The sequence below is a fragment of the Cyclopterus lumpus genome, chromosome 10 (assembly GCF_009769545.1).
Source record: "Cyclopterus lumpus isolate fCycLum1 chromosome 10, fCycLum1.pri, whole genome shotgun sequence".
NCBI classification, from domain to species: domain Eukaryota; kingdom Metazoa; phylum Chordata; class Actinopteri; order Perciformes; family Cyclopteridae; genus Cyclopterus; species Cyclopterus lumpus.
In genome coordinates this window covers 13,097,494-13,121,936 of record NC_046975.1, presented here as the reverse complement: position 1 = coordinate 13,121,936, position 24,443 = coordinate 13,097,494, and the positions used below count along the sequence as shown (strand labels likewise).

General features: G+C 42.2%; 1 protein-coding gene across 3 annotated transcripts in view; it reads left to right on the top strand.

The window, feature by feature from the left end:
• Positions 1–24,443, top strand: part of LOC117737639 (protein diaphanous homolog 1-like) — an 82,865-nt gene that overhangs the window by 57,787 nt on the left and 635 nt on the right. For all 3 annotated transcript variants that reach the window (XM_034543724.1, XM_034543725.1, XM_034543723.1), the window contains 10 exons: positions 7,938–8,036; positions 8,171–8,265; positions 8,829–8,930; positions 9,264–9,503; positions 10,064–10,193; positions 10,374–10,498; positions 10,607–10,771; positions 11,199–11,331; positions 15,577–15,666; positions 24,222–24,443. The exon at positions 24,222–24,443 is cut by the window's right edge and continues 635 nt beyond it. In XM_034543724.1, the coding sequence (XP_034399615.1) occupies positions 7,938–8,036; positions 8,171–8,265; positions 8,829–8,930; positions 9,264–9,503; positions 10,064–10,193; positions 10,374–10,498; positions 10,607–10,771; positions 11,199–11,331; positions 15,577–15,666; positions 24,222–24,409 (1,367 nt within the window). In that variant the 3' untranslated portion in view covers positions 24,410–24,443. The remainder of the gene's footprint in view (positions 1–7,937; positions 8,037–8,170; positions 8,266–8,828; positions 8,931–9,263; positions 9,504–10,063; positions 10,194–10,373; positions 10,499–10,606; positions 10,772–11,198; positions 11,332–15,576; positions 15,667–24,221) is intronic.

Below are 24,443 nucleotides of genomic sequence, written 5' to 3'. Positions count from 1 at the left end.
CTTTTTCCTCTTCCCCCCCCCCCCCCCCCCCCCTCTCCTCTAGTCACTAGCTTCCTTGGCTTGGTCATATTAACATGTTGGCTGAAAGACACCCTAGTGACAAGCACCAGACGACAGCCCAATCTTTTTGCCTCCAGTCAGAGTGTGTATGTCCTGCGAGCAATGGCTGACATTAGAAAAGGCAAACTTCCCTCCCCAGCCCCCTTATTGTCTCTGGGCATTGCTCAAGGGGTAATTAGACCTAGCAAAACTGGCCCTTGGCCTCCTCTTTGCCACACATACGTGTGTGTGTGTGTGTGTGTGTATGTACAAAAATGTGTGTGTGTGTGTTCATGCTCCTGTGTGTTTTTGCATGTGTGCCAATCTTTCCACCATGCGGTCAAGTCACAATTGCTAATCAGGCCTACGAGCCTTGCCTGAAGACACCAAGAGATGGAGAAAGGAGGGGGGAGGAGAACTGGGGAGGGATGGAGCAAATGAGTGAGTGCTTTCCTTTGTCCTCATCACTGAAGCAGAGATAAAGACAAGTGAAGGGATGGATGGTTGGAGAGGACGGAAACTGTGGGATTAACAGGATGAGTGTGTGCTCTAGTTCTACAACGGGCTTTTAACTGTCCTCCATGGCATGACACCGTGTAGACCTTCATTTTTGTTCTGTCCTCATTTCATCTAGTTTGCTTTGCATAAGTCAGAACTGCTTGTATTCATAAAGTGCCTCTCTATCACTTACTCATGCTCTTTTCCGCACTCTCCCTTTTTCTAGCTCCTTCTTGCTCTCTGCCTGCTATCTTTCCATAAGGTAATAATGAATATTTGAGGGCTGACGGGAGCGCAGCACCTAATCCTTTTTGCCCAGGGCAAAATGGGCCTCATGGGGTGCATGTGTGTTACAGTTCATCTAACTTTTTAATTGAGATAGAAACCCAATTTCTAAGTTTTAATTTCCACCTCTGTGCGCATGTAAATGAGACTTTCTGCATGGTTGTGCATATGTCATAGAAGCGGTCAGGATGGACAGTACACTTGACAAGCAGCGACAAGTCAGTACATTTGGCAAGCAGCTGGCACTGACTCGATGTAGTGTACATGAGCAAGAGCTTGTGACTCTTCTTTCCTTAATAGAAATGATGAAGTATCACGTTATTAGCCGTTTTTAATTGCTTCTCTTCAAGGCTACATAAAAAAATTAGATATTGTCAGACTTAACACTTTCCCGTCTGTAAGAAAACTAATCTCATCAGTCAATCTACACACACGTGAGTAACGTATATAAGTGTCTGTAAATGTCACCGCATGTCATCCATAGCGCGAGGAACAAGGATCAGGATTGATTGATAACGGTGAGTGAGCCAGCTTAATGATGTAATTCACTCTCCTCCCCGTAGAGGGAGCACTGTGCTGTGAAGGCCAGTGCAGCGTCAAGGACATTCACACTGTGAATAACAAACACCAAAGCGCCACATAGACTACCAGAGTACCCCAGAAAAAACTACTTACATACTCAGTGAGTCACTCAGTTATTCAGTCAGGCACGCACAGCTGGTCTGTGACTTTGAAGTTTGAACATTGAACCCTTTGTTTTTTTGTTGTTGTTTCCATGTACCCTATTCAAGGCTCAGGTGTTGTGGCTGGCCAAGGTCACATCCTCTTTGTCCTTTAAACCAACTTCTCTCTATCTCTCTCCCCTTTATTTGCTCTCTGTGTTCTCACACCTTTATTTGCTCTCGCTCCTTTTGATTTGATTTCCTTCTCTCCTTTGCACTCTGTAGCTCTCCCTCACTCCCTCTTTCTCTCCTCCTTGTAATTAGCCAGTGTAATTGCTGTAGTAAATCTTTTCTGCTGTCCCAAGGAGACTGGCTGATATAGGACTGATTTAATAAGCACACCAGCAGCTCACCTCTCTCTCTCTTTGTGTGTGTGTGTGTGTGTGTGTGTGTGTGTGTGTGTGTGTGTGTGTGTGTGTGTGTGTGTGTGTGTGTGTGTGTGTGTGTGTGTGTGTGTGTGTGTGTGTGTGTGTGTGTGTGTGTGTGTGTGTGTGTGTGTGTGTGTGTGTGTGTGTGTGTGTGTGTGTGTGTGTGTGTGTGTGTGTGTGTGTGTGTGTGTGTGTGTGTCCTCTTGTTATTTGCTATGGGGATTTATGGGCTGTTTGTGTGGTTTCAGCAAGTGTGAATTCGAGTTCAAGGTAGTGCTGTGTCGGTATGTTGACTGTAATGCACTTTATCAGCAATGCAGGCAGCATACTGTGTGTGTTTGTGTGTGTGTGTCATCAGTGAAGCCGTTACGTGCCGAGTGTGCGTCATCGCTAAAGACCTTCATGGCCAGAAGAGCATAGAGAGGTCAGAATGGCCCTGAGAGAAAAACACTGACACACACACACATACACATACACATACACACACACACACACAGACCCACTGTTTCCAAACATCTGCCCCATCTCCCACTTCAACACACTCCTTCCACCTCCGTCTCCCCCATTTCACATATACGCAGTCAGTATGTTATTTATTTTACTTTTTGTCCTCGCTCTGTTTATCACACACTCCTCACACACGCACTCGCACACAACTCAGATGGTGAGTGTGAAGGTAATAAACAAGAGTATCCAGGTGTATGGGTTTGCCAGCCTTTTGCCATTGAGCAGCAGTACACCAATCTCTCCAGTGGAGGGCACTGTAGCTCCACACATAAACAGGAAACCCACTGAAGGACCCACACATTGTTCCTCCTGTAGTCAATACATATAGATTTAATGATAGATGACTTGCTACTCCATAACACTACATAACAAAAATACGAGTTAATAATGTGCAGAATTAATATCTCAATTGTTTTAGTTCAAGGCTAAAATAGAGTGTGTGTTCTATGTGTGTTCTTTCATCCAAATGTTAACAACCTAATCAAAATTCAGAACATGACAGTGACCTGCTGAAATACATTTCAAGCCATTTAATACATTGACGACCAATTTAACAATTAAGATCCTCAAATATATCTATAATTTATATGAGAACACATTACTCATTGGAACTTAAACGAGTGATACAAGATTCCATGTTGCAATTCACTGATAAGGGACCCAGATCTATTTCATTTAATTTTGAATTTAATCAAATAGAATATATGTACAGGTTGTTATACTTGTAATTGTACATTATGTAAGACCATTAAATAAGCACATTTTGTTTTATGAATTCTTACAAACTTGTTTTTTTTATAGGTTGGAGGATAGAGACTTTTTTTGGTGTTTAGTCTTGGTTGAAAGTGTTTTAGAGGCCACAGGCCAAATCTAATAAGCAGATTGTAAAGCAAAACTAATTTCTAGATTCTTTAGATATTTTTAGCTTTAAATGACTTTTTTTAATGTTTCAAAACCAAATGTAGTGTAATAATATCCAACTTTGTTCAGTGCAGAAAATCTAACCTGCAGCTACACTGTTCATGCACCAGGGGTGCGCAAGTGAGCACAGTATTAGCCCCTCCCACAAGCCCTCCCCTTGCATCCTGGCCCTCCCACATCCTGCCCCAGTCCCTCCGTCCCCCCCCCCTCCTCGCTGCCCCACCCTGCCATCTGGTTCTTTTCACACAGCACACACACACAGTCAGGAATTTTTTTTTCCTCCTCATTTCCTTTCACAGTGAAAAACAGGATGAAGGGGCTCTTTCAGACCGAGGTTACTGTGGAAACCCCCTTATTCTTCTGTCAAACTTGCTTACATTGTAACACACACACACACTCGTATAAAGAGTGACATAATGTTGGACATTTAAAGTTTAAAGGGACCAGGGCTACAGCTGTCCTTCTGTCTGCCATAGTTGTGGCCTTCTGTTTGGTTCAGACAAAGAACTTTATCCCCCCCTCCCTTTCTTTTTTTCTTTGTCTCATTCCCCTTCAAGTAAACCTTCTCAAAAACAAAACACGTTCTTGTTAAGTTTCCCTGAAATGTGTTAGGTCTTTGTTGATGTTTAAAGTTGGCAAAAGATGTGTTTGTGTCTCTGTGGTTCTTTCGATTGGGCAACCTCAGCAACTTTTTCCAAAGAACTGCTCGACCCCGGGATATTGATGTTGTAACTAAAAACCTCTTCTCTGTTCCAGTTTAGACAATCACCAGCCCTGGAATGCTGAATGGAAAAAAGTTAACTTGATGTTATATAAAGTTAATGCTGTGCATTCTTTCTATTTTGCCACCAGGGGGCACATAAAAAACATATTTATATACAATAGAGCACATCATCTGAAAGCTTTTAGTGGGTTAAAAATAAACTGCAGCGCTCTGAAAGCAGGGAGTGGTGATGATGGGATGAATAGACCGCATGGAAAAACCAGAGAAGAGATTGAAAGATTGAAAAGAGAGGGGACTATGCTTTCTGGGAGAGGACTAAAACTATTCTCGGAGTTGAGGCTACAGTTCAGAGTGGCAAGGGATGAAAGTGTACCATACATTTGTTCTACTTGTGTTTCTCTCTCTTTCTCCTTTTGTTTCTATCTGTCCATTTGCCTTTTTTTTTTTTCTTCTTTCTCAAAGCCTGGCTACCCATAACCTTCTCACCACGCATTTTCTCCTTTTAAGGAGTGAGGGGATGAGAGAGGAAGGGAATGGGAGGGAGGGGGTTGAAGGACACACTCAGGCCTGCTGACTGATAAACAGACTCCTCTTTGTGCAGATAGAGACAGACAGACACGCACACACTTAGTTATAAATTGACATGAGACCTCTATGACTTGGCTCCTCATGATTCTGTGCATCCCTCCTTCAACTCCTCTCCTCCATCCTTCTCTCTTTCCCCTTAATTAAAAACAGTAGTCAAAATGGAAGAATTTAGTTTTTCTTTCATGACACACATGCTTTTCTGCATGTGTGTCATGAAAGACACACACACTTTCCTGGAACACTTCCCCCTCGTCTCCCCAACAGCTGCTTGGCACAGAGGGGGGGTGCGGGTGCGTGTGTGGTGATTTTAAATTGTTCACACAAAGTGGTCTTCTTGGTATGACAGTATAATACAAAGGCATGGACAATAAAACATGGATGTTAAAATGTCGACACTCCTCAAGTATGTTTGCTTGTGCATGTTTTTCTGTGTGTCTGTCGAGCCCCACATGTGTTCTGCCTTTGACGACTCCTCTCCTCCCCCACAATGACTAAGTTTAACATGGTGCAGTTCTTCAGAGCCAACACCAGAGGTGCCATTGGATCATAAATGAAATAAAGACTGGGCATGTGGAAACCACAGAGCAGCCATTTTACAATCTGCACACCAGACCCCATTTTATGAATCAGCCATGATGTCAACATAGCTGCGCCTGATTTCATTGGCTGGAGTGCAGCTGGCACTGTAGCTATGATGGCAAGGATATACACACACTCACACATGCTTCCTCACCGGCTCTACATCTCTGAGAGACACACACACACACACACACACACACACACAGGCGCACACACTGACCTAGTGACATGATGCCGTCACTAGTCTTGTCCCAGACTAATTGCTAGTCCTTTTGATTATACACCATCGTGATTAGTTCCATCTGCGCTGTAGTATGTGTCTTTGTACAAGTCGGCATATGTATATGTGTGCACACGGTTTTAAGAGGTGTAAGCTTTTTACTAATATTTCGATGTCTTGATCCTCTGACTTTTTAGATCCTATTTTCTTGAAGTGGATTAGTTTAGGTCTCCCTGTTTGTGTCTTTGTCCCTGATATGTTTATTTGTAGATGCTTGTCACTTCCTTTGAGTCTCTTCGTAACCTTTCAGCTGTGACTTGCTCTGTTTATGTGTTTGTGCAAAGATATTATGTTGTTTCCTCTCAGATGTCCTGATAGTTGTTCTTACCCTGTGTGTGTAATTGTTGACTTCCTGCTGTGGCTTCCTGCTCTCAGCAGAGACTGTGGCTGGAGTGTTGGACACACAATAGTATTATTGATGCATAGTTTTGATGCACACAGCTAATTATATCACACAAATGATATCCAAACGGTAGAAAAGAGATCATATTGCCCGAGTCAAACTTTAGATACAAGTGATGGTTGAGTCTGAGAGGAGGTTCACACAACAGAAGCTGAATGAAACAATAGGACTTATTGAGGCCACAGTCCACTGACTGACTGACTGACTGTTTTGTGTATCAGTGTATGTTCTAAATGGAGAGATGGGGAGCTCATTAAGAGGCCCAGCCTTGTTAACAGACTGTCCCACTGATTGGCCTCTCACGTAGAGACAAAGCACTGTTTGACTGGACATATGGAAGAATGGACAGATGGATGCATGTGTTTTTGTGTTGTCTGTGTGGAGAATACTGACTGGGTTGTTGTTTGAATGACGCTACGTTTCACTAGCAAACTGCAGTTGAATTTGGACAGATTATGGGGCCACGCGTACAGTACATTACAATGGTTAACGTGTCAGTAACAGTGGTAATTAAGCATCTGCAAGTAGGTCCGTCTCTACAACATGCAGTCATTGTGTACAGTGCCCAAAGTCTTATCTACTCTTGTGAAAAACTTAATTTAGCTTCTGATGTCAATACATGAGGTCATCTCTGGGAAGTGGAAACAGGTGGACTCAGCGCACAGTGGCTGCTTTTCATTTGTATTGTTTGTCAGTGTGATTCAGACAGATGGTGAGAAGGAGAGACTGCATACTCATACTGGACATGTTAACTGTTTTCCAGACAGTGATTCTTGTTTCCTGTTATGGTCTTAACAAAGATAAGACATGGAGAAGGCCTCATCCAGAATTAGAAAAAACCTAAGGAAAGACTGGAAACATGTGGGTGGTATGGATCATCCATTGCTTATCAAAGTATTAGCCATACAGAAAGTACTATTGGATAGGCAATGAGTTAGGTCATTGTTTCTTTTAGTATTTTTTTCACACTGGATAAATAGGAATAGTTGTGGTAAAAACAACATTTTATTATTAATTAATATTCAGGTTGTGTATAAAATGTCCAAAACATGTTAAGTGCCCATTTTAAGTTACCTTAAGCGAAGAACAGTCTCTGAAATTCCCTTTATTTCCCTTTTTATAATAGAGATGCAAGAAACGTGTTATCTTGTTAACCTAGTAAATTGCATTTGTTTTGTTAATGACACTTATTTTTGTTGATGGAATAATCATTGACTACAGTATTTATACTTCATCTTCATATGGCTGGTACATTGAGTTTGAGTGGTTGGATCATTTTGGCAGAAACAAGTGAAAAACGGTGACTTCCAGCACTCTGCTGACCTCCGGTCTGACGTGCCTGGTTACAGTGGGCTATCTCGGGGTTAGGCCCATGTGCTTGTTCATCTTTCACTCCTCATTATCGTCCAGTGCACATTAACCCCCACACGCTGACACATCCGTACAGTCACAATCCTGACCTTGTCCGATCAAGTTAACGAGAAGCGTTTCTGCCGTGTGTGTTTGTGTGTAATGTAAAGTAATGTACTGTATATGCGTGTGTGTAGGGTGATTGCAATTTGTAATGCCTTACAGCTGACAAATGTCCGACTGTATTTACCAGACACACACACACACACAGACACACACACACCAGGGATGTCTTTCCCCCCGCGTTACAGCCCTTGCATAGCAGTTCCATCATAACCCAAGGACACTGTTACAATAATCCTAACACCTCCATGACACCATACAGTTGGGAGGGAATGATAAAAGTGAAGGCCGTGCCAAGTCTGTCCGTTTTCATAGCGTCACATAAGCCCTCTGTCCATCCCTCTTATCCACTTCTCTCTCTTTTACGGAACCCACTGAATTCACCGCGATGCTTCTTTCCAACATTATTTCCATTCATATCCAGCTGTACTCGTCCTCACACATTAAAAATAGTCACCAAGAAATGCGATCTCTAACAAAGTCTTCTCTTTCTTCTACCCGTCTCTGAATGTTACCACCACCCTCCCCATTTCTTTATCCACTTTTCCAGCCAAAAAGGAGCAAGATGGTGGAGACGAAAAGAAGCTGCTACAGAAGAAGAAGGTTAAGGAGCTGAAGATTCTTGACTCAAAGTGTTCTCAGAACCTTTGTAAGTCCACAGATACCCGTCTGTTTGAACACCGTACACCCCCACACCAATGACATTGCTCTTTGAAAGTATTCAGTGAAAACATTCATTGAATGATAACAACAAAGTGTTGATCACTGTGTCTGCTCATACAGCCATTTTCCTGGGATCATTCCGTGTCCCTTATGAGGAGATCAAGAACGCCGTCCTGGAGGTCAATGAGAAGGTCCTCACAGAGTCCATGGTTCAGGTACAGAGCTCAAATCGGGCCCAGTGTTAGTATATAAAGGCCAGTTTGTGCAACCATTCATGTATGTTCTAATATAGTGTTGGCTATCGTCATTTCTTTTTGGGGGGGTATTATTCTCTATGTTGGTTTGTATGAATGAATAGACAGAGTTTGTATTGAGCTCAGTGTACACAGTGACAGCCAGCCTTTCCTTGTTGATGTGTCCTTCATTAGGACATTTCTCATTTTATGTTATTTAACCTCTACTGATGAGAACTCCCTTGAGATACAGTATCTTTTTTTCAAGGGAGAACTGACAGTGTAAGATGGGCATCATGCATAGTTGCATAAGAACGCATGACCTTCAAGATTCCTCACACATTGAATCCTCAAGGCTCATTAGCTGAACCTATGCACTGATTGTCCCTCACAGTGGAATAACCTACCCAAGGAATTTTATGTTGAAGGTCAATCAATCAATGTCTTTTTGTTTTGTATGGACCTGTGTCTTGATGAAGGAATAATTTGGGACACATCCAGATCCTGATAGTCATGTACAGTATGTTTTGCTCTCATTGTCTCAGAGTCTGATCAAACTACTACCAGCGGCAGAGCAGCTGAGTGTCCTGGGAGAGATGAAGGATGACTACAATGACTTGGCAGAGTCCGAGCAGTTTGGAGTAGTGGTGAGAACGATTACACACACAAATGGAAAGACCACGCAAAACGGATTATTTGAATTATCAGCTGACTTGTACATGATCAACCACACGCATAGCAAGGAAATCAGTGTTATGGGAAATGAGGCATAGAACATTTTGAAATACTGAGATCGAGTCATACTGTTGTCAATATATTAGACACAGAAAATCCTTGTGCTGTTAAACACAGACTGCTTTGTTCGACTGTGAAGGATGTGAGAAATGACGGAAACCCCCTTTACTCACACATAACTAGTCACACACACACACATGTGGCAACAAACATACCAGGAATGGCTCCCTCTTTTCTCTCTCTAGATGTCCGGTGTGAAGCGGCTGATGCCACGGCTTCAGGCCACCCTGTTCAAGCTGCAGTTTGAGGAGCAGCTGGGCAACATCAAGCCAGATGTGGTGTCTGTGACAGCAGCCTGCGAGGAGCTCAGTAAAAGCCAGACCTTCACCAAGCTACTAGAGATCACCCTCCTTGTCGGGAACTATATGAATGCTGGCTCCCGCAATGGAAAGGCATTCGGCTTCTCCATATCATACCTGTGCAAGGTAAAATGAGGTGTAGACACAGTATACGACACGGAATACAATATAAACTGAATGAATGGACTGGAAACTGTTACCTTTTGTGTGGAAATGCTGACGTATAGTAAATTACATAAAACTGGGTCCAATCAAATTACAATTTAGACCCTTACTCAACATAAACAAAGGTAGAATCCGTTCCAGTGTCATATTAATCTGTTTTATACAGTTGAGTGACATAACACCACATGTATATAGACAATACCATGCAATGATTGTTTCTTATACCTTTTCAATACTAGCTTTACGCATCTAGTGTGTATATATAACACAGATATAAACATGTGTAGATGGCCCTTTAACTCCTTCCTTGGTACATTACTGTTGTTCTGCATCTGTCTTTTATAATATCAAATAGGCAACATCGACGTGAGTGCACAAGTGGAAAACCTTAATCTTACTTGCACAGCCATTTACACATATCTTTAGACAGAAAGGTGCAATGACAGCACATCCATACATTACACTTTCAATTGATGGCGTTTTCAGTGTCTCATTTTTAAATCAACCCTTCTCCCAATCAGCTGCGTGACACCAAATCAGCTGATCTGAAGCAGACGCTGCTCCATTTCCTAGCTGATGTGTGCCAGGAGCAATATCCTGAGGTCATGAGCTTTGCAGATGAGCTGATCCATGTGGAAAAGGCCAGCAGAGGTACATGGGACATCTAATTGACTGTTGTCTATAAATCTCCATCCCTACATATTATCATTCATGCCCACCCCTGGTTACACATTGCAGTCTGTCAACACATGGATACAGGCTGCTCTAACCACAACAGTGATTATAAGCTATGTATGTAGAATCCCTGCATCATTAATGTTTATTCTGCAGTTGCTGCAGAGTCACTTCAGAAGAACCTTGAGCTGATGGGGCGTCAGATCAAGAACCTAGAAAAAGATCTGGAAACCTTCCCCCCTCCACAAAATGACAAAGACCAGTTTGTGGAGAAGATGTCTATATCCTCTTTATTTAGTCAATCAGTCGATCTTGTGATCATAAATTATGATTGTTATGTCTAACAGACACAGAGATATGTTCTATGTTCCTTAACAACATGTTTTCACAGTTTTGTGGGTACCGCCCATGAGCAGTTTGAGAAGCTGGACATGCTGCATAAGAATATGGAGAAGCATTATAGCGACCTGGGAGAGTACTTTGTCTTTGACCCGAGAAAAATGTCCGTGGAGGAATTCTTTGGAGACCTCAACACCTTTAAAAACATGTTCCAGGTGTGTTTTTAAGCATGTGAATGAACTGATAGTCTTTACTGACCACACACAAATCAACATTTACACATACAGTACAAAGACACACAAGGGGAGTCAAAAACAAATAAGTAGATCATGATAGACAAATGACAAACCAGTAAGAGCAACATCGGCAGCACACCTGTCTGTATTGACATAATAATGAATGAGAGCGACTCCATTATATTATCAGTTCATACATCAACTGTAAAGGAGATAACTTGTTTTACAAGTTACTGTGGGTAACTGCCATCAACTATTTTTTAGGTTTTGGACACAGACATCTATCATACATTTGTCGTCTTGAATTTTCACTTTTGTACTTTTTACAAAAAACAACTTTTTACACTCAAACTTATTTTGCATATTTACATTGTCTGATATCCTACTCTCTTTGTTCCCTGACCAGCAAGCAGTAAAGGAGAATCAGAAAAGGAAGGAGAATGAAGAGAAGATCAAGAGGGCCAAGCTGGCCAGGGAAAAGGCTGAGAAGGAGAAGGAGGAGAAACTCAAGAAGAACCAGCTCCTTGACATCAACGCAGGTCACAGTTGCTGCATCATATCTATTTCCCTACGTGTGACTGAAAGCAAGAGAAACACTCCACGTCTCTGTTTGCATTTCCCTAAGATTCCAGTTGGGGGCAGTCTGAGTCCATGCTTTTGTGGGTTGTCTGTGTGTGTGTCTTTGTGTGTTTGTGTGTGTGTGTGTGTGTCAAAGAACAACCCATCAGTATTTATAGACCAGAGTTAATCTAATTTTGATGACTTGTGTTTTTAAGTACGCAAGTAACAAAGTGAGGACAAGGTTGTTGTATATAAGAAACCGCCTGACCTCTTTTCACTCTTTTGGTGAACGGGAGATTTGCTTCCATAAAAGAACTGAAAGAAAGCCTAAATCTCTTTATCACCAACAGCATATTTCCGCTCTTCTTTGAGATGCTGTTATACCTAAAAGAATGCTAGCAGCATATTGTCCCATGTAACGCACACACACACATTCTCGCTCGCTCATCCTCTCATTTACAGTTAACTCTAAAATCCTGACTTGCAGACACACATTTATGCACAGGCACTTTTCCCCCCTTCTCTCAGACTGTGACCTAGTTTCAGAACATTCCTCCTCTTTCTGGCTCCAGTCAGGTTCTCCTGGGACTCCACAGTCACAATGTGCTACAGCCAAAGTGCGCCCTGTGCATTTGTGTATGCGTGTGTCACAAAACTACTGTTTCTTTTTTCTTGTGATTGTTTCTGTTTTGCTTTGCCTATGTGTGGGAGAAGTGTCTCTGCACTTTGTGTGTTTTTTAGAATGTGTATTTGTGTGTCAGCTTTGTAAACCTCTTTTACAAAAAGTCTTTCTGGCCTTTCTCCTAGTTCTCCATGTTCCAGCTGGCTTCTCCTCTCTTTCTTGCTTTTGTTCCAGCATTCCCTCTTCTTTTTTCCCTTTCCCTCCTCCCCCTGTCGTTCATTTAAAGGGCATTTAAAGACACAGCAAGCACAGAGATTCCACTTGGAATACTGTGTCTGTGTTTAAAGTATGGAGAAAACATTTTGTGGTAGAAAGTAAGGTAGTCAAATCTCATGTTCAGCCTCTCGAGGCATGTGTGAATGGAACATAATAGTGCTTCAAAGATGAGTGTGTGTGTGTGTGTGCGTGTGTATGTGCATTAGTGGGCTGGAGATTATTTACATACAGGTGGCATATTTGACTGCCCAGAGTCATTCAACACCCCCCTATTTATTATCAACCACACACAGATCTGGCACGCACACACCTGGTCTTTGTTCTTGGATTTGTTTATAACCATGATTCTTGGTGGCTATTGCACAAAGGTTGTTGACAGCAGCTATACTTTTACCTGCTCACATCTTCCTTGTTCCCTTTTTAGTCCCCACCCTTCAACTCGCATACCCTCATTATCTCATGAATTCTCTGAATGTTCCTCTTTCTCACATTCTGTCCCTTTGTGGACATAATATACCAGTTGTTTGTTAAACTCCGGAAGGTCAACGCGTGTTTGCACTTTGTGGCCTCGTCATTCCTATGCAAGTCAGACAGAGGCTCATTCACTGCAGCTTCAGTTTGCACATGTGCTAGGCATGTGATGGTGGTAAAACAGATCAGATTAGTACTTATTTAACATTTTCATCATTTAATCATGAATTGCTTTATTTGGCTCTCATGAAACATGGAAGCTCAGACTGTCACACCCAAAAGTAAAAATTCACCATTCTATGCTTTAGGTGTGACATTTGCTCTAATTTAATTTGATAAATACTATCTCCTACTGATAAAAGATGCATCCCTGGCTGTCATACTCATATTCGGAAACATGCCAGACTCCTTAGCAACTAACCTTTTCTCATATCCACAGCTAGATGTCAGTACTGTCTGTAAAAGTTTGAGGCTGTGTGCTTTTATGTACGTGGCAAAGATTACACACCCACAAAGATGCTGGTATGGGAACTGCCACTAGGCATGCTCGTGCTCTACACAGGAAGCATGTGAGAGAGTAGTGTGGGGGAGGGAAGGAATGTAGTAGGGCAGCAGATGCTCTCTTGAGGATTAGACTTGTTGTCTTTATAGAAAAGGAGTCGAGGAGAAAAGCACATGGTGACAGAGGCGATGGGATGAGCCTGGGTAGCCTGCCTCACTGCAGGCCACTGTGAAAGATGGCCACAATTATGGCACATTAGGAATATTCCAATTCTGTCTCCAACCCACTTGAACACTTATTTTCCTCCCCATACTTTTTTCCCTTTTCTCTTTCTTTCTGTTTTTGTGACTCCTCTCTTCTCTGTAAATCTTTCCATTTACGCCCTCGTCTGTTATTGTGTGAACGTCCATTAGGGGTGCTACTGCTTCACTCAAGATGCTGTCGTCCTTCTTTGTGTGAGCGCGTGTGTGTGTGTGTGTGTGTGTGTGTGTGTGTGTGGTGCGTGCAATGTAGATCAGGTCCAAAGAGACATATTTAAGAGCTCATGATCTAATTCCATTACACTAATTAATCCGTCTTATGTTCTTACTTGGCTCAGGCAATACTTTGCTGTTTGTATCATCATGCACTAGAGGTGTGTGTGTGTGTGTGTGTGTGCGTGTGCATTTCCAATCCATGGCATTGTTGTACTGACTCTGACTTTGCCACCACAGTTTTTTAGGCAATTTTTAGCATGATTTTGTATTTATTCTCAAAAACACCATTAACCTGATACCTGTTTCACAAATAAATCATGTGAATACAAGAGCACATGATTATTAACAAGTGATTGAACCCAATAAGTGTGTTTTCCCCCAATATTAGCCCGATATATAATCGCTAACAAACCAAACATTGTAAAGCTTCCCTGTGAAATTGAAGACTTGTTTATGGCTTCATAAAATGGTGTTGCCAAAGGCCACACTCAAACAAAAACACTAAAGAGCTGTATGTATAATGCGATACAATGCACCGGCCATAGGGCTTTCTAGTTTTAGTAGGGAATTCACTGAGCCAGTTTAGTACACAGCCAGGTCATTGTTTGGTCCCTCTATTGCCTCCAGTACAGTCACAAATAGGTTTGTATGTCTCTGTGCGTCCACCACTAGTTCAAGCCAACCATGTGATTAAAGTGAGTGGAACTGGGCCAGATGTGTTTCCCCAGAAGGAGTAATCATGGCCTACATCATTCTGAGCTATCTGTGTAGTTCCAGGACATGGACATTGAGGGGTGTATGTGAGCTGTGGAAGTCTTGTGGAGTGTGTGAGCGAGACTTTCTCTGACGTGACAGGCGAGACCACATGCCATCTGCTTCATGGCTTACTGCAGGATTAGACATGTTGTGTATGTGTGTGTTAGCAGAAGCAATGTGTGTGTGTGTTTGGGGGTTGGGGAGGTGACGACATAAACCTTTAACCCCACCTCACTGGCCCCTTTTTAGAGCCCTCTATCTCTATTCAGGTTCAAAAAGAAATGATTAAAACCATCTGCCTGAGCGCTGAATCCTGCCCACAAAACTAACATGACACACTTGGACAACCCCCCCATATGTGCCCCCTCTCCTCTGATCTCAGATTTAAGATCACCAGATAAACAACATGCATATAAACAAACACACAAACAACAACAAAACGGATACAAACTGTACCTGTACACAGACACAAGGTTCATTTCCAGTCCGCATACTTTTAACCATAAGCCACAATTACACATTGATGTAGTATTCTAAAGTTGATGAGAAAGCTTGGTCTCAGTGGGCGAGTCTTTCCAATAAGGCTGTGTTTGTGTGTTTTTAGAGGTTACCTCCCAGAAAGTGCAGCATGTAGCCCCCAGTAGAGACGGTAGCTGAACTATTTCACTGCCGATCTGGGTTAATGTAGCTAATTTGCTAACGTGGCCACGTAGCTAAATAACGTGTGTGTGTGTGTGTGTGTGTGTGTGTGTGTGTGTGTGTGTGTGTGTGTGTGTGTGTGTGTGTGTGTGTGTGTGTGTGTGTGTGTGTGTGTGTGTGTGTGTGTGTGTGTGTGTGTGTGTGTGTGTGTGTGTGTGTGTGTGTGTGTGTGTGTGTGTGTGTGGCATGTCTCTGACAAACAGCGATAGGTAGAGGGTTTAGAAAAACCACCAATCACTCCCCTGTTGTTGGTGAAGTAGATTAGCATATATGTCATGGTTGTATTGATTTAAAATAACATGGTTGTAATAATAGAGTGGCGTGTTTGTGACATGAATAGAATTTAAAATGCGTCTCCACATATTGGTTTATTCCAGCGTTTGTTGATGCATTGCTGATGTTGTTGATGCTATGTTTACAGAGGGTGACGAAACTGGTATCATGGATGGCCTGTTGGAGGCGCTGCAATCCGGCGCTGCTTTCAGGAGAAAGAGAGGACCACGGCAAGCAGGTACACAAGCAGAGCACTTAATCTTCACAAAACATGCCGGTGTTCCAAAGTGTCATGTCTTACCTGATTTACAGATATCTGTTTTATTTCACACACATTTACGCATCCTATTGTGAAACACAATAGGATGACACACTCTTCTGTGTCTCTCCGTTTCTGTCAACACACAAGAACAGATTTGTTTATGTTCCCCACGTCTCTGTTCCATCTGTTGCATGGCTCAGAGACTTTGGGCTGTGATAGTATTCTGTGGCCATGGTTAAGGGGCGCAAATGCAATTCCACCAATGGCTGGCGCAACAACAAAAGAGGGAGAGTGCCAAGGGGTGGGCAGGAAGACACTGACGAGAGGAGCAACTGGCGAGGGTGTGGCTGCGGAATAGGAAACTATGAGATGAATGTAGAGAAAAGGAGGATGAACCAGAGTGTGGGTTGACCGTGATTTGGCATTCGGCAAAACCTATTTGAACAACATGCTAAAGTATAAAGAAAATACTAATAGTTAATGCCCCCCTACATTAAAAATGGGTGTTGCACATTGTTACTTTCTTCACGCAGAATGATGCATGTGCAGAGTTTTAAACACTAGAAAATGAATCTGCTGAATGTCTGTGCTTAACATGAATGCGTTAAAGACGTTTACAAAGTGCAACGTAAAAAACATCACATGTTTCTTTGTTAGGTGTGAAACCCCAGTAAATGTATTTGAAAATATATCATAAAATCTATAGCATCAAAATATTGTTTCCACTTTATCTTGGAACAAAAGAAATTTGAACTATGTTTTTGTCATTACTGAGCCGGCCAGAAGTCCATGTCCTGCATATGAGGACAAACTTCTAAGCACAAATCCAGGCTAGATTGATTATCATTCAGGCCACGGGTTCAGTCTGTAAGCGACAGGCGTGCGTGCGTGTATGCGTGTAACTGCGTTTGTGTGTATGTGAGTGAGTATTCACACATAACAGAGGCTGGGGAAGAATGAGTGAAACCTAATACCTCCCTCAATAGAAGCCAGATGTGAAGCGGCGCTCCAGAGTGGAAGAGCACAGAGCCGGAGGGTAGACTGCTTTTTTTCCTATCCCTTTCATCTTTATTTCGTTCATTAACTGAGTGCATTTATATAGCCTGTTAGCAGTAATGACCACATCAATTAAACAGGGGTTGTAACAAGTGGTCCTCAGTGATCCACTAAGTCACACTGAGTATATCGCCAATTTGCACCAAACTTTCTTTAATCACAAACTGCTCGGGCTCGTCACCACTGGGAGAAGTGGGAGCTGGGGAAAGGAGCACTGTATGACAGAAAATGGGGCCCACTTGAAGGCTCACTCAGTCCCCCACAATACTGTTTGGCCACCTCACACTCCCAACAGGAAATACCTTCACGTGTGTTCGAGAGCGAGTAAGTGAGAGAGAACCTTCCTCCCTCTGTATGCTTATCTGTGGTAGAAAAGAGTAGGAAAATATAAGTGGCTGTATGTATCGCATCTCTGCTCAGTGCCTCCTCCCTGTCTCCCTTTTTTTCCCTCGGTCTTTTCATTTTTGTTTTCTTTTGCCAAAGTTCAGGGTTTTCTGTGGCTGATGTGGAGGGTGTGAAGCGCTGCTGTGGTTTTTAGGGCAATCTCAGCTTTTTAAGAAGTTTATACTTTCTTCACATATGTTTTAAAGGCCACTCCTTTCAAGTTACCCACTTTGCTTCTTACACCCCGGAAGTCCTTCACCCACACAATAAGAGGGTCAGTTGAGTCAGAAGTCTTAATTTAATGGAGCTGAAGTAGGAGGAGGCACACCCTGACTGGCGCCAGAGGCAGCCTGTTTTAGTGGGCCAGAAGCAATCCTCTGTCCAGCTCAGGTATGCATGGGAAGTATTTTAGTGTTTATTCCATAATGTCTAATACATCTATACAATTTTCTGCATACGGACGAGAAAAGATATTTAGATATGACATAAAATCTGACTCCTGGGCCTGTCATGTAGTAACAAAACACAATAATATCAGAAGGAAATGTGACTTAATGATGAAAAGGTTGCCGTTTTGTTTAAATAGACCTAGATACATTTGTAAGATGTTATAAAGGTGGTATCATTTTTGGTGAGCTGTGTCCTCTGTTCCCCTCTTTACTGACTGTGAGACATAATATGTCACTAACCCTGAGGCCAGTTGAACCAGTTGCTCATCTAATCTCACTGTAATTACTTTTCCATGCAGTTAAAATACAATTGATTTGTACTCTTGTGTTCATGGCATTACTGATCAGATGTCAAGTACTGAGTGTGCAAACACAAAGCAACGGTTCATCCGCTTGAATGATCTATACATAAGCAAAGCAGTGGAAGGGGGGCATGGTTTCTCTTTGCAAGGAAATGCAGCATCACAATGCAGCCACACATTTAACGGGTTTCAGTTGCCTGATATCACAACATAATCACGTGGTACATTAAAAACAGGTGCTGAGGCTAATTAGGTCTGCATTTAACGTAACTGTAGTATTGATGTTAGTATCAAGATGCCTGTTTTTACAAAGACATGATAATGCATCAATATATTACTTAATATTACATTTAATAAAGCATTACATAAGAGATCCCCAAATGTGAAAAAGTATGTACTGTTATCATATTAGCCAATACACCAGTGAAGCTTTACTATATATCGGTTTGTATTTCCCAAGGAGTCATCTTTCACAGTCACCTGTCTAACACAACTTGAGTGGCAACACGCATATTCTTATTATTTCAAGCAATGTAAAAATATGAATAAACTAATTAAAATCATATCGTAATGCCAAGTTATCACACACACTTTCTGGCCTATTTGTGATAGGGTTCAATAATCTTGCCGCCTTAAGGTGCTGCTTATTAATTCCTAAATTTGACTGCAAACGCTGAATGAAAAGGAGATTTTAGTAACAACCATGTTGGTGTATTTGCAATGTGAGGTATAGTTTGTTCAGTGACATTTCTTTAGCTTGTAACTTATAATCAGATCAGCCCCTTCATACAGCCAGACGCCCAGACGCTGTTCCCTCAGGGGGCATCTCACATTACCGTCTGTACCAACACACGCAATGTCTTAAGAGTTCAAATTCAGTGTCTTCAATTGATGTTTGTTGAGGGAATGATCAAACATGTTTAACAATCTGCATTGTCCAGATGATGTCAGGAGCAAAAGAGGGCCATTAAATGCCACAACAATCATCTCACTGCACTGAGGGCCTTATCACAAAGTGTCTATGTGTTTCTTAATTTGGTCAAACATTGTAATAATAGTTCAACAAAGGCCTAAATCTACAGCTGACAAGAGGCAGGGAAAACGTAAACGGCACATTAGGTTCCATAAAAATATTCTTTCCATGGCTTTCAAAGGCAATAACATTGTAAGGTGGCCTAATGTGTCAACAATGTATATGTATACACAAAAAAACACGTAATAATGGTTTCTACAACTTTGTCTAGTAGTGTGTTTTTTTTATTTTTATTTATTTATATTTTTTATAGTTATTGGTTTAAAAGTTTCACATTGGTGTGTAACTTTAAAATATCATTCTAATCAAAGGATGTAAATGATGGAGAATACTCTCTCATCCCCAGACATGTGATCTGTTGCCTACTGGTCTCATGACCGTGATCTGTCGATAGTTTTGCGTCAAATTTGGGCCTCAATATCATACAAACATACCTGTGACCGGACTATTGTACATCAGTGAATACAACTTGAAAAGACACATTCCGTGTGTGCTTGAAGATTTTAGACAATTTATCAGTAGTCTGGGCTTGGCCTGTGTGACATCTTCACAGTGTAACTGCTACCAGCTTTATATGACCACCTTATTTACAGTACTAATGTAATGTTGCTCTTTTTCACACTACCCAGCTCAAATGAACACTTAAAACGTTACACATAAATTAAATGTATCATAAATAACCATGGTTTTAGGATGCTGTGATTGTGTATATTTAACATATAGGCAACATATATGTGCTGATACAAAATGTGACACATATTTGTTGTTTTATTGATTTTGTGTTGTGTGACCACTATTGTGCATGTAATGGTCTTCATTCGTGTGGCCGTCCCTTGCTATCCTTTTTTCTTTCCTCTCTTCACAGCTGTGGCGACCGTAAACGTCATCAACTTTGTGTTAAAGGGCCTATTGAGTGTGTAGTCATGCTTATTGTGTCACAGCATTGTGACTGAATGGAAAGCCACGAGTCTGTGGAGGCTATATACCTCCTCACCTTTGACCTGTACCTCAGCTCACTGTTTGTTTGTGTATCTTTGTGCTGATTGTGTTGAATGAGAAGACTGCATGGGGTATCCTCAGCTGTCTACCCCCCCCCTCTCCCTTTAAACACATACAGACAAAAGGCACACACCAGATGCTTGCATGCCAATACAAAGACTCATGGATGTTTGCGTACCAATACATGCACACACACACACACACACACGCGCGTTCCAGAGGACAGACAGCCTTGCATAGCTTTTCAAACACTATCACACTGTGGCTCTCTGCTTGAGATTGTAAGTTATGGTCTGTCTATGTCCCTTTTGTGTGTATACAGACTGGTCGACTTGGCAACATCAGCCTAATGTGTGTGTGTGTGTGTGTGTGTGTGTGTGTGTGTGTGTGTGTGTGTGTGTGTGTGTGTGTGTGTGTGTGTGTGTGTGTGTGTGTGTGTGTGTGTGTGTGTGTGTGTGTGTGTGTGTGTGTGTGTGTGTGTGTGTGTGTGTGTGTGTGTGTGTGTGTGTGTGTGTGTGTGTGTGTGTGTGTGTGTGTGTGTGTGTGTGTGTGTGTGTGTGTGTGTGTGTGTGTGTGTGTGTGTGTTTAAAGCAACGTAAGGGCACTCGTGTGTAGAGGAATGACGTGTCTAAACACTATAGAGCCATCTGCTGGGTCACAACCCTTTCCAGAACAACCAATCACAGTGGCAACTAGTTGACAAAGCACCAATCACAACAGAGACACAGAGATAAAGGGGATGGCAACAAAAGAGGCACACGCTAGCACCGCAGACGGTCTGCTCATACAAAAAAAAAAAGAAGCCCCCTATGGAGGTCTGTGCTGTCACAGATGTTCACACAAACACACACACAGGAGCAGATGATTCAGACTAATAGGAGAGAGCTCATCAATTAAGTCATTACTGAAGCAGTGGTGATGTCACATGCAAATGTTCACTGAGACAATACACAAATATGCACCAGTTGAGCCCATTGGGTGACGTGTTGGTATTGATGTGCAAGCATGCCTTTCATAAGTCACAAGCCAGCGGCCCTTCTAGATGACGTCACTATTTCCCACAGTCCTCTAGTGCAGAGCACCTGTGTATTACACAGCTTGGCCTGAGGAGGGCGATATGAGCCCCTGCTTAGCTGGAGACACTGGTGTATCTGCAAATACACAATCATGCTAGTAGTGGCAATGTTACAATGGTGTCATGTATCACGGGCTTTGCTACAGCTGCTGTTGCTGACGATAAGCTCATAAAATAACGATGGCTGCTTCCTTATCAACTTTTGGTATCACACCATACAGAATTTATGTTCAATAAGTTGTGGTGTAGGCTTTGTCTTGGGTTGGAGACAAACTTGTATGCCTTAACAAGGCTTCTGAGCTAATTTTCATGAGCGTCTCATCTCAAGCTGCCCGACACTTGTGTTACTACAAGTTCTCTCCTCGCTCTTCTCCCTGTTTTTGTATGTTCCCCTCATAAGATCTGCACTCTCGCATATACTGTACAACAAAGAGCTCTTTCCCTCATCAGGCAGTCATTATTTAGTCTCCTGGAGTGTAATGTGTTACAGATGATCTTTTCACTTCAGTCTTTGTGCCGCTGATCGCCCCTCAATGTGCAAACTCATTCATTTACCCGTAAACAGTCTTTGTTGTGTGTGACGTCTCATTTCCTACTGCTGCACACAACATGGATCATTTAGTCAACATCACAGCTAGTTTCTGGATGCACATGCTGAGTATTTCTTATGTTTGTAGTGCCACGTGTTAAAGGGCACTTTCACAAGGTTGAGGGGCTTGCAAGAGATGGATTAAAAAACAGAAAAGAGCGGTCAAAGTGGAAGCGGTGTGTTTCATCATCAGGGTTGTTTTCTCAGGCTTTAGACGGCTCCTTCCTGAGCCACATGAGTCTTTTAACAACTAAGTTCAATGTGACTGGTCACGACAAGAGAGGACTTCTGAGTTGTGTTAGTCTCATCATGTCATTCCATTTAATTTACAATGAATGGTAACTACTCCAAAGCAATGCCTTAAAGGCGAGATCTGGAGATATTTTCTATTTTGTTATTGGTCCCCAACAAAGTACCGTTAACACCTCTGAGTGACATTAACTAAAGACTAAGTGCACAGCTGTTTATGAAAACTAGTTTGCCTTTTTTTTTTTTTATGAAAGTGTATATATAGTATATATTTTATTTATATATCTGTTCTATATGTAATGTGTTAATTGAAATTAACTTTATAAGCTCAGTGAAACCTGTCAGTCAAGTGATATATTTGAGTTCATGTGTTTAACACTATTTAAATACAGAGAATAGTTGCACACCTTCACAGTAAATGTTCCTGCCATTACTTTAATCTGTAGGTGTCTGTCTAAATTAATCTTTTACCCATGCTGCATCCAATGCATCAACCCTCTGATCCCGACTCTTATCCTCCTCGCTGTCTTCGCTCTCAAGAGGGAGTGGAGGAGGATGAGAGAGGAGAGGAGCTGGGTTGACAGCTTTTGAAGAGTTTTCTTCTGCGGGTTGGATTTTTTTTTAGGACAAGCTTGCCACATTACACCCATAATAACACCCACACTGACGCACACTCTTTTTCTCCATTTTTTTGGGTCATTTGCATAATTTCTAATTAGCACGTTGATGAGTAAGGGAGAAGAAGTTTGGAAAGGGACAGAAATAGATATGGAGGACATATTTAAGAGTTGACTGAGCGAGAGAGAATCTCCAAGGAAATTGGGTGTGTGTGAAATGTTAATTTGACATTCCAGCTGTCTGTGCTCATCAATCCAGCTGAGTTTCACATACAAAGAAGACAAGTAAACTGTAAACTTGACACTAAGTCTCCAAATCCTTCTTCTCCTCTTTCTCCCCAGACTCAATTGTGTCTTTGTCACAGCTGGTTCTGGAGACCTGTTCGGTAACTTTTGTTTTTGTGTGGTTTTTTTTCCTCCATCAGAACCATGTGTCAAATATTGGTTTGTTGTTTGTGTTCCATGGTTCATTTGCATGTGTATTGCTTTTGGTTTGCCTCATGACCTTGTTGGATTGATCTCTTTGTCCCTCACCAGTAGCAACAGGAACACATTGCGTCAATGTGTGTGCTCATAACAAATGTGTCCTGTACTGATGTCAACCCTTTATTCATACCCTCTGTCTGAGTTCTGAACTTACACCAGACCAGGCATAACATAACACAATCTTCCACTGACCTATATAATTTGAAATGGCCGCTGCACAGGACTCCTCCCACGCTGTGTGTGTGTGTGTGTGTGTGTGTGTGTGTGTGTGTGTGTGTGTGTGTGTGTGTGTGTGTGTGTGTGTGTGTGTGTGTGTGTGTGTGTGTGTGTGTGTGTGTGTGTGTGTGTGTGTGTGTGTGTGTGTGTGTGTGTGTGTGTGTGTGTGTGTGTGTGTGTGTGTGTGTGTGTGTGTGTGTGTGTGTGTGTGTGTGTGTGTGTGTGTGTGTGTGTGTGTGTGTGTGTGTGTGTGTGTGTGTGTGTGTGTGTGTGTGTGTGTGTGTGTGTGTGTGTGTGTGTGTGTGTCACACACACAGAGTAAGCCAGTAGAAGAATAAAAATGGCAGCATCCTCGGGGCACAATCTGTCACTCCCTGTTACTCAGCGCCACCCTGTGCATCTCTTATCTTTCTTTACTGCATCCACTATTTTTCTGTGATCTATTCTACTACTTCCTTCCGTCATTCCTTACAGCTCATGTCTCCTTTTTCTCGATCTCTCTATCCATGTTAGTCTCATTTTCATTCATCCCAACCTGCGTAATCTTCCCACGGGATGACTCATTCTGCTCTTCATGGTGTCTTCGTCCTACCCCATCACTCTTTGTGTTTAAATATTCCATCAGTCCCACTTCCTCTGAATTTAAAAGTCTCTCATGCCTCAATTGTCTTTCCTTTTCTCCTCATTTTCCACACTTTGTTCAGCTCAAGTTGAGGCTAAGCTGACATTAGCAGTGAGTTTGCTCCAGATGTCGCATTAATCCACACACACACAGCCGTACCATTAAGCCGTTTCTGTGTTTGTGTGTCACATTAATGCATGTATCTGTACGTTGGAAAGAAATGGAGCATACGTGTTGTGTTTTATCATTCAAAACACAAGTCTTTGTGTTCATGGAGGCACATACTTGTATCTCTCTGCCGATGTGGTGTCGTTTAGCTAACTGAACTTTTTTGCACAAACATATGTCACTTCATGGCATGCGCTGACATATCTGTATGGACTTGATATATTATAAACATGACATCTTAATGTCATTATTATTATCTCTCTCACTCTGTATTTCTCTTTCTCAGCCAACCACCGACGAGCTGGTCATGCAGTGACCAACATCCTGGCCAAAGAGCTGATGCAGGAAGAGACGCCCTCATCCAGCAAACAGCCCGCTACGAAGTCAAAGTTAGAGGAGAAGGAAGAGCCTAAACAAGAAGGAGCGGAGTCATTAGAGGAGTTACTGGATGCTACTCGCTCTCGGTCCAATTAAGCACACAGGGCAGAACGTTTTTTACTCACCGCCT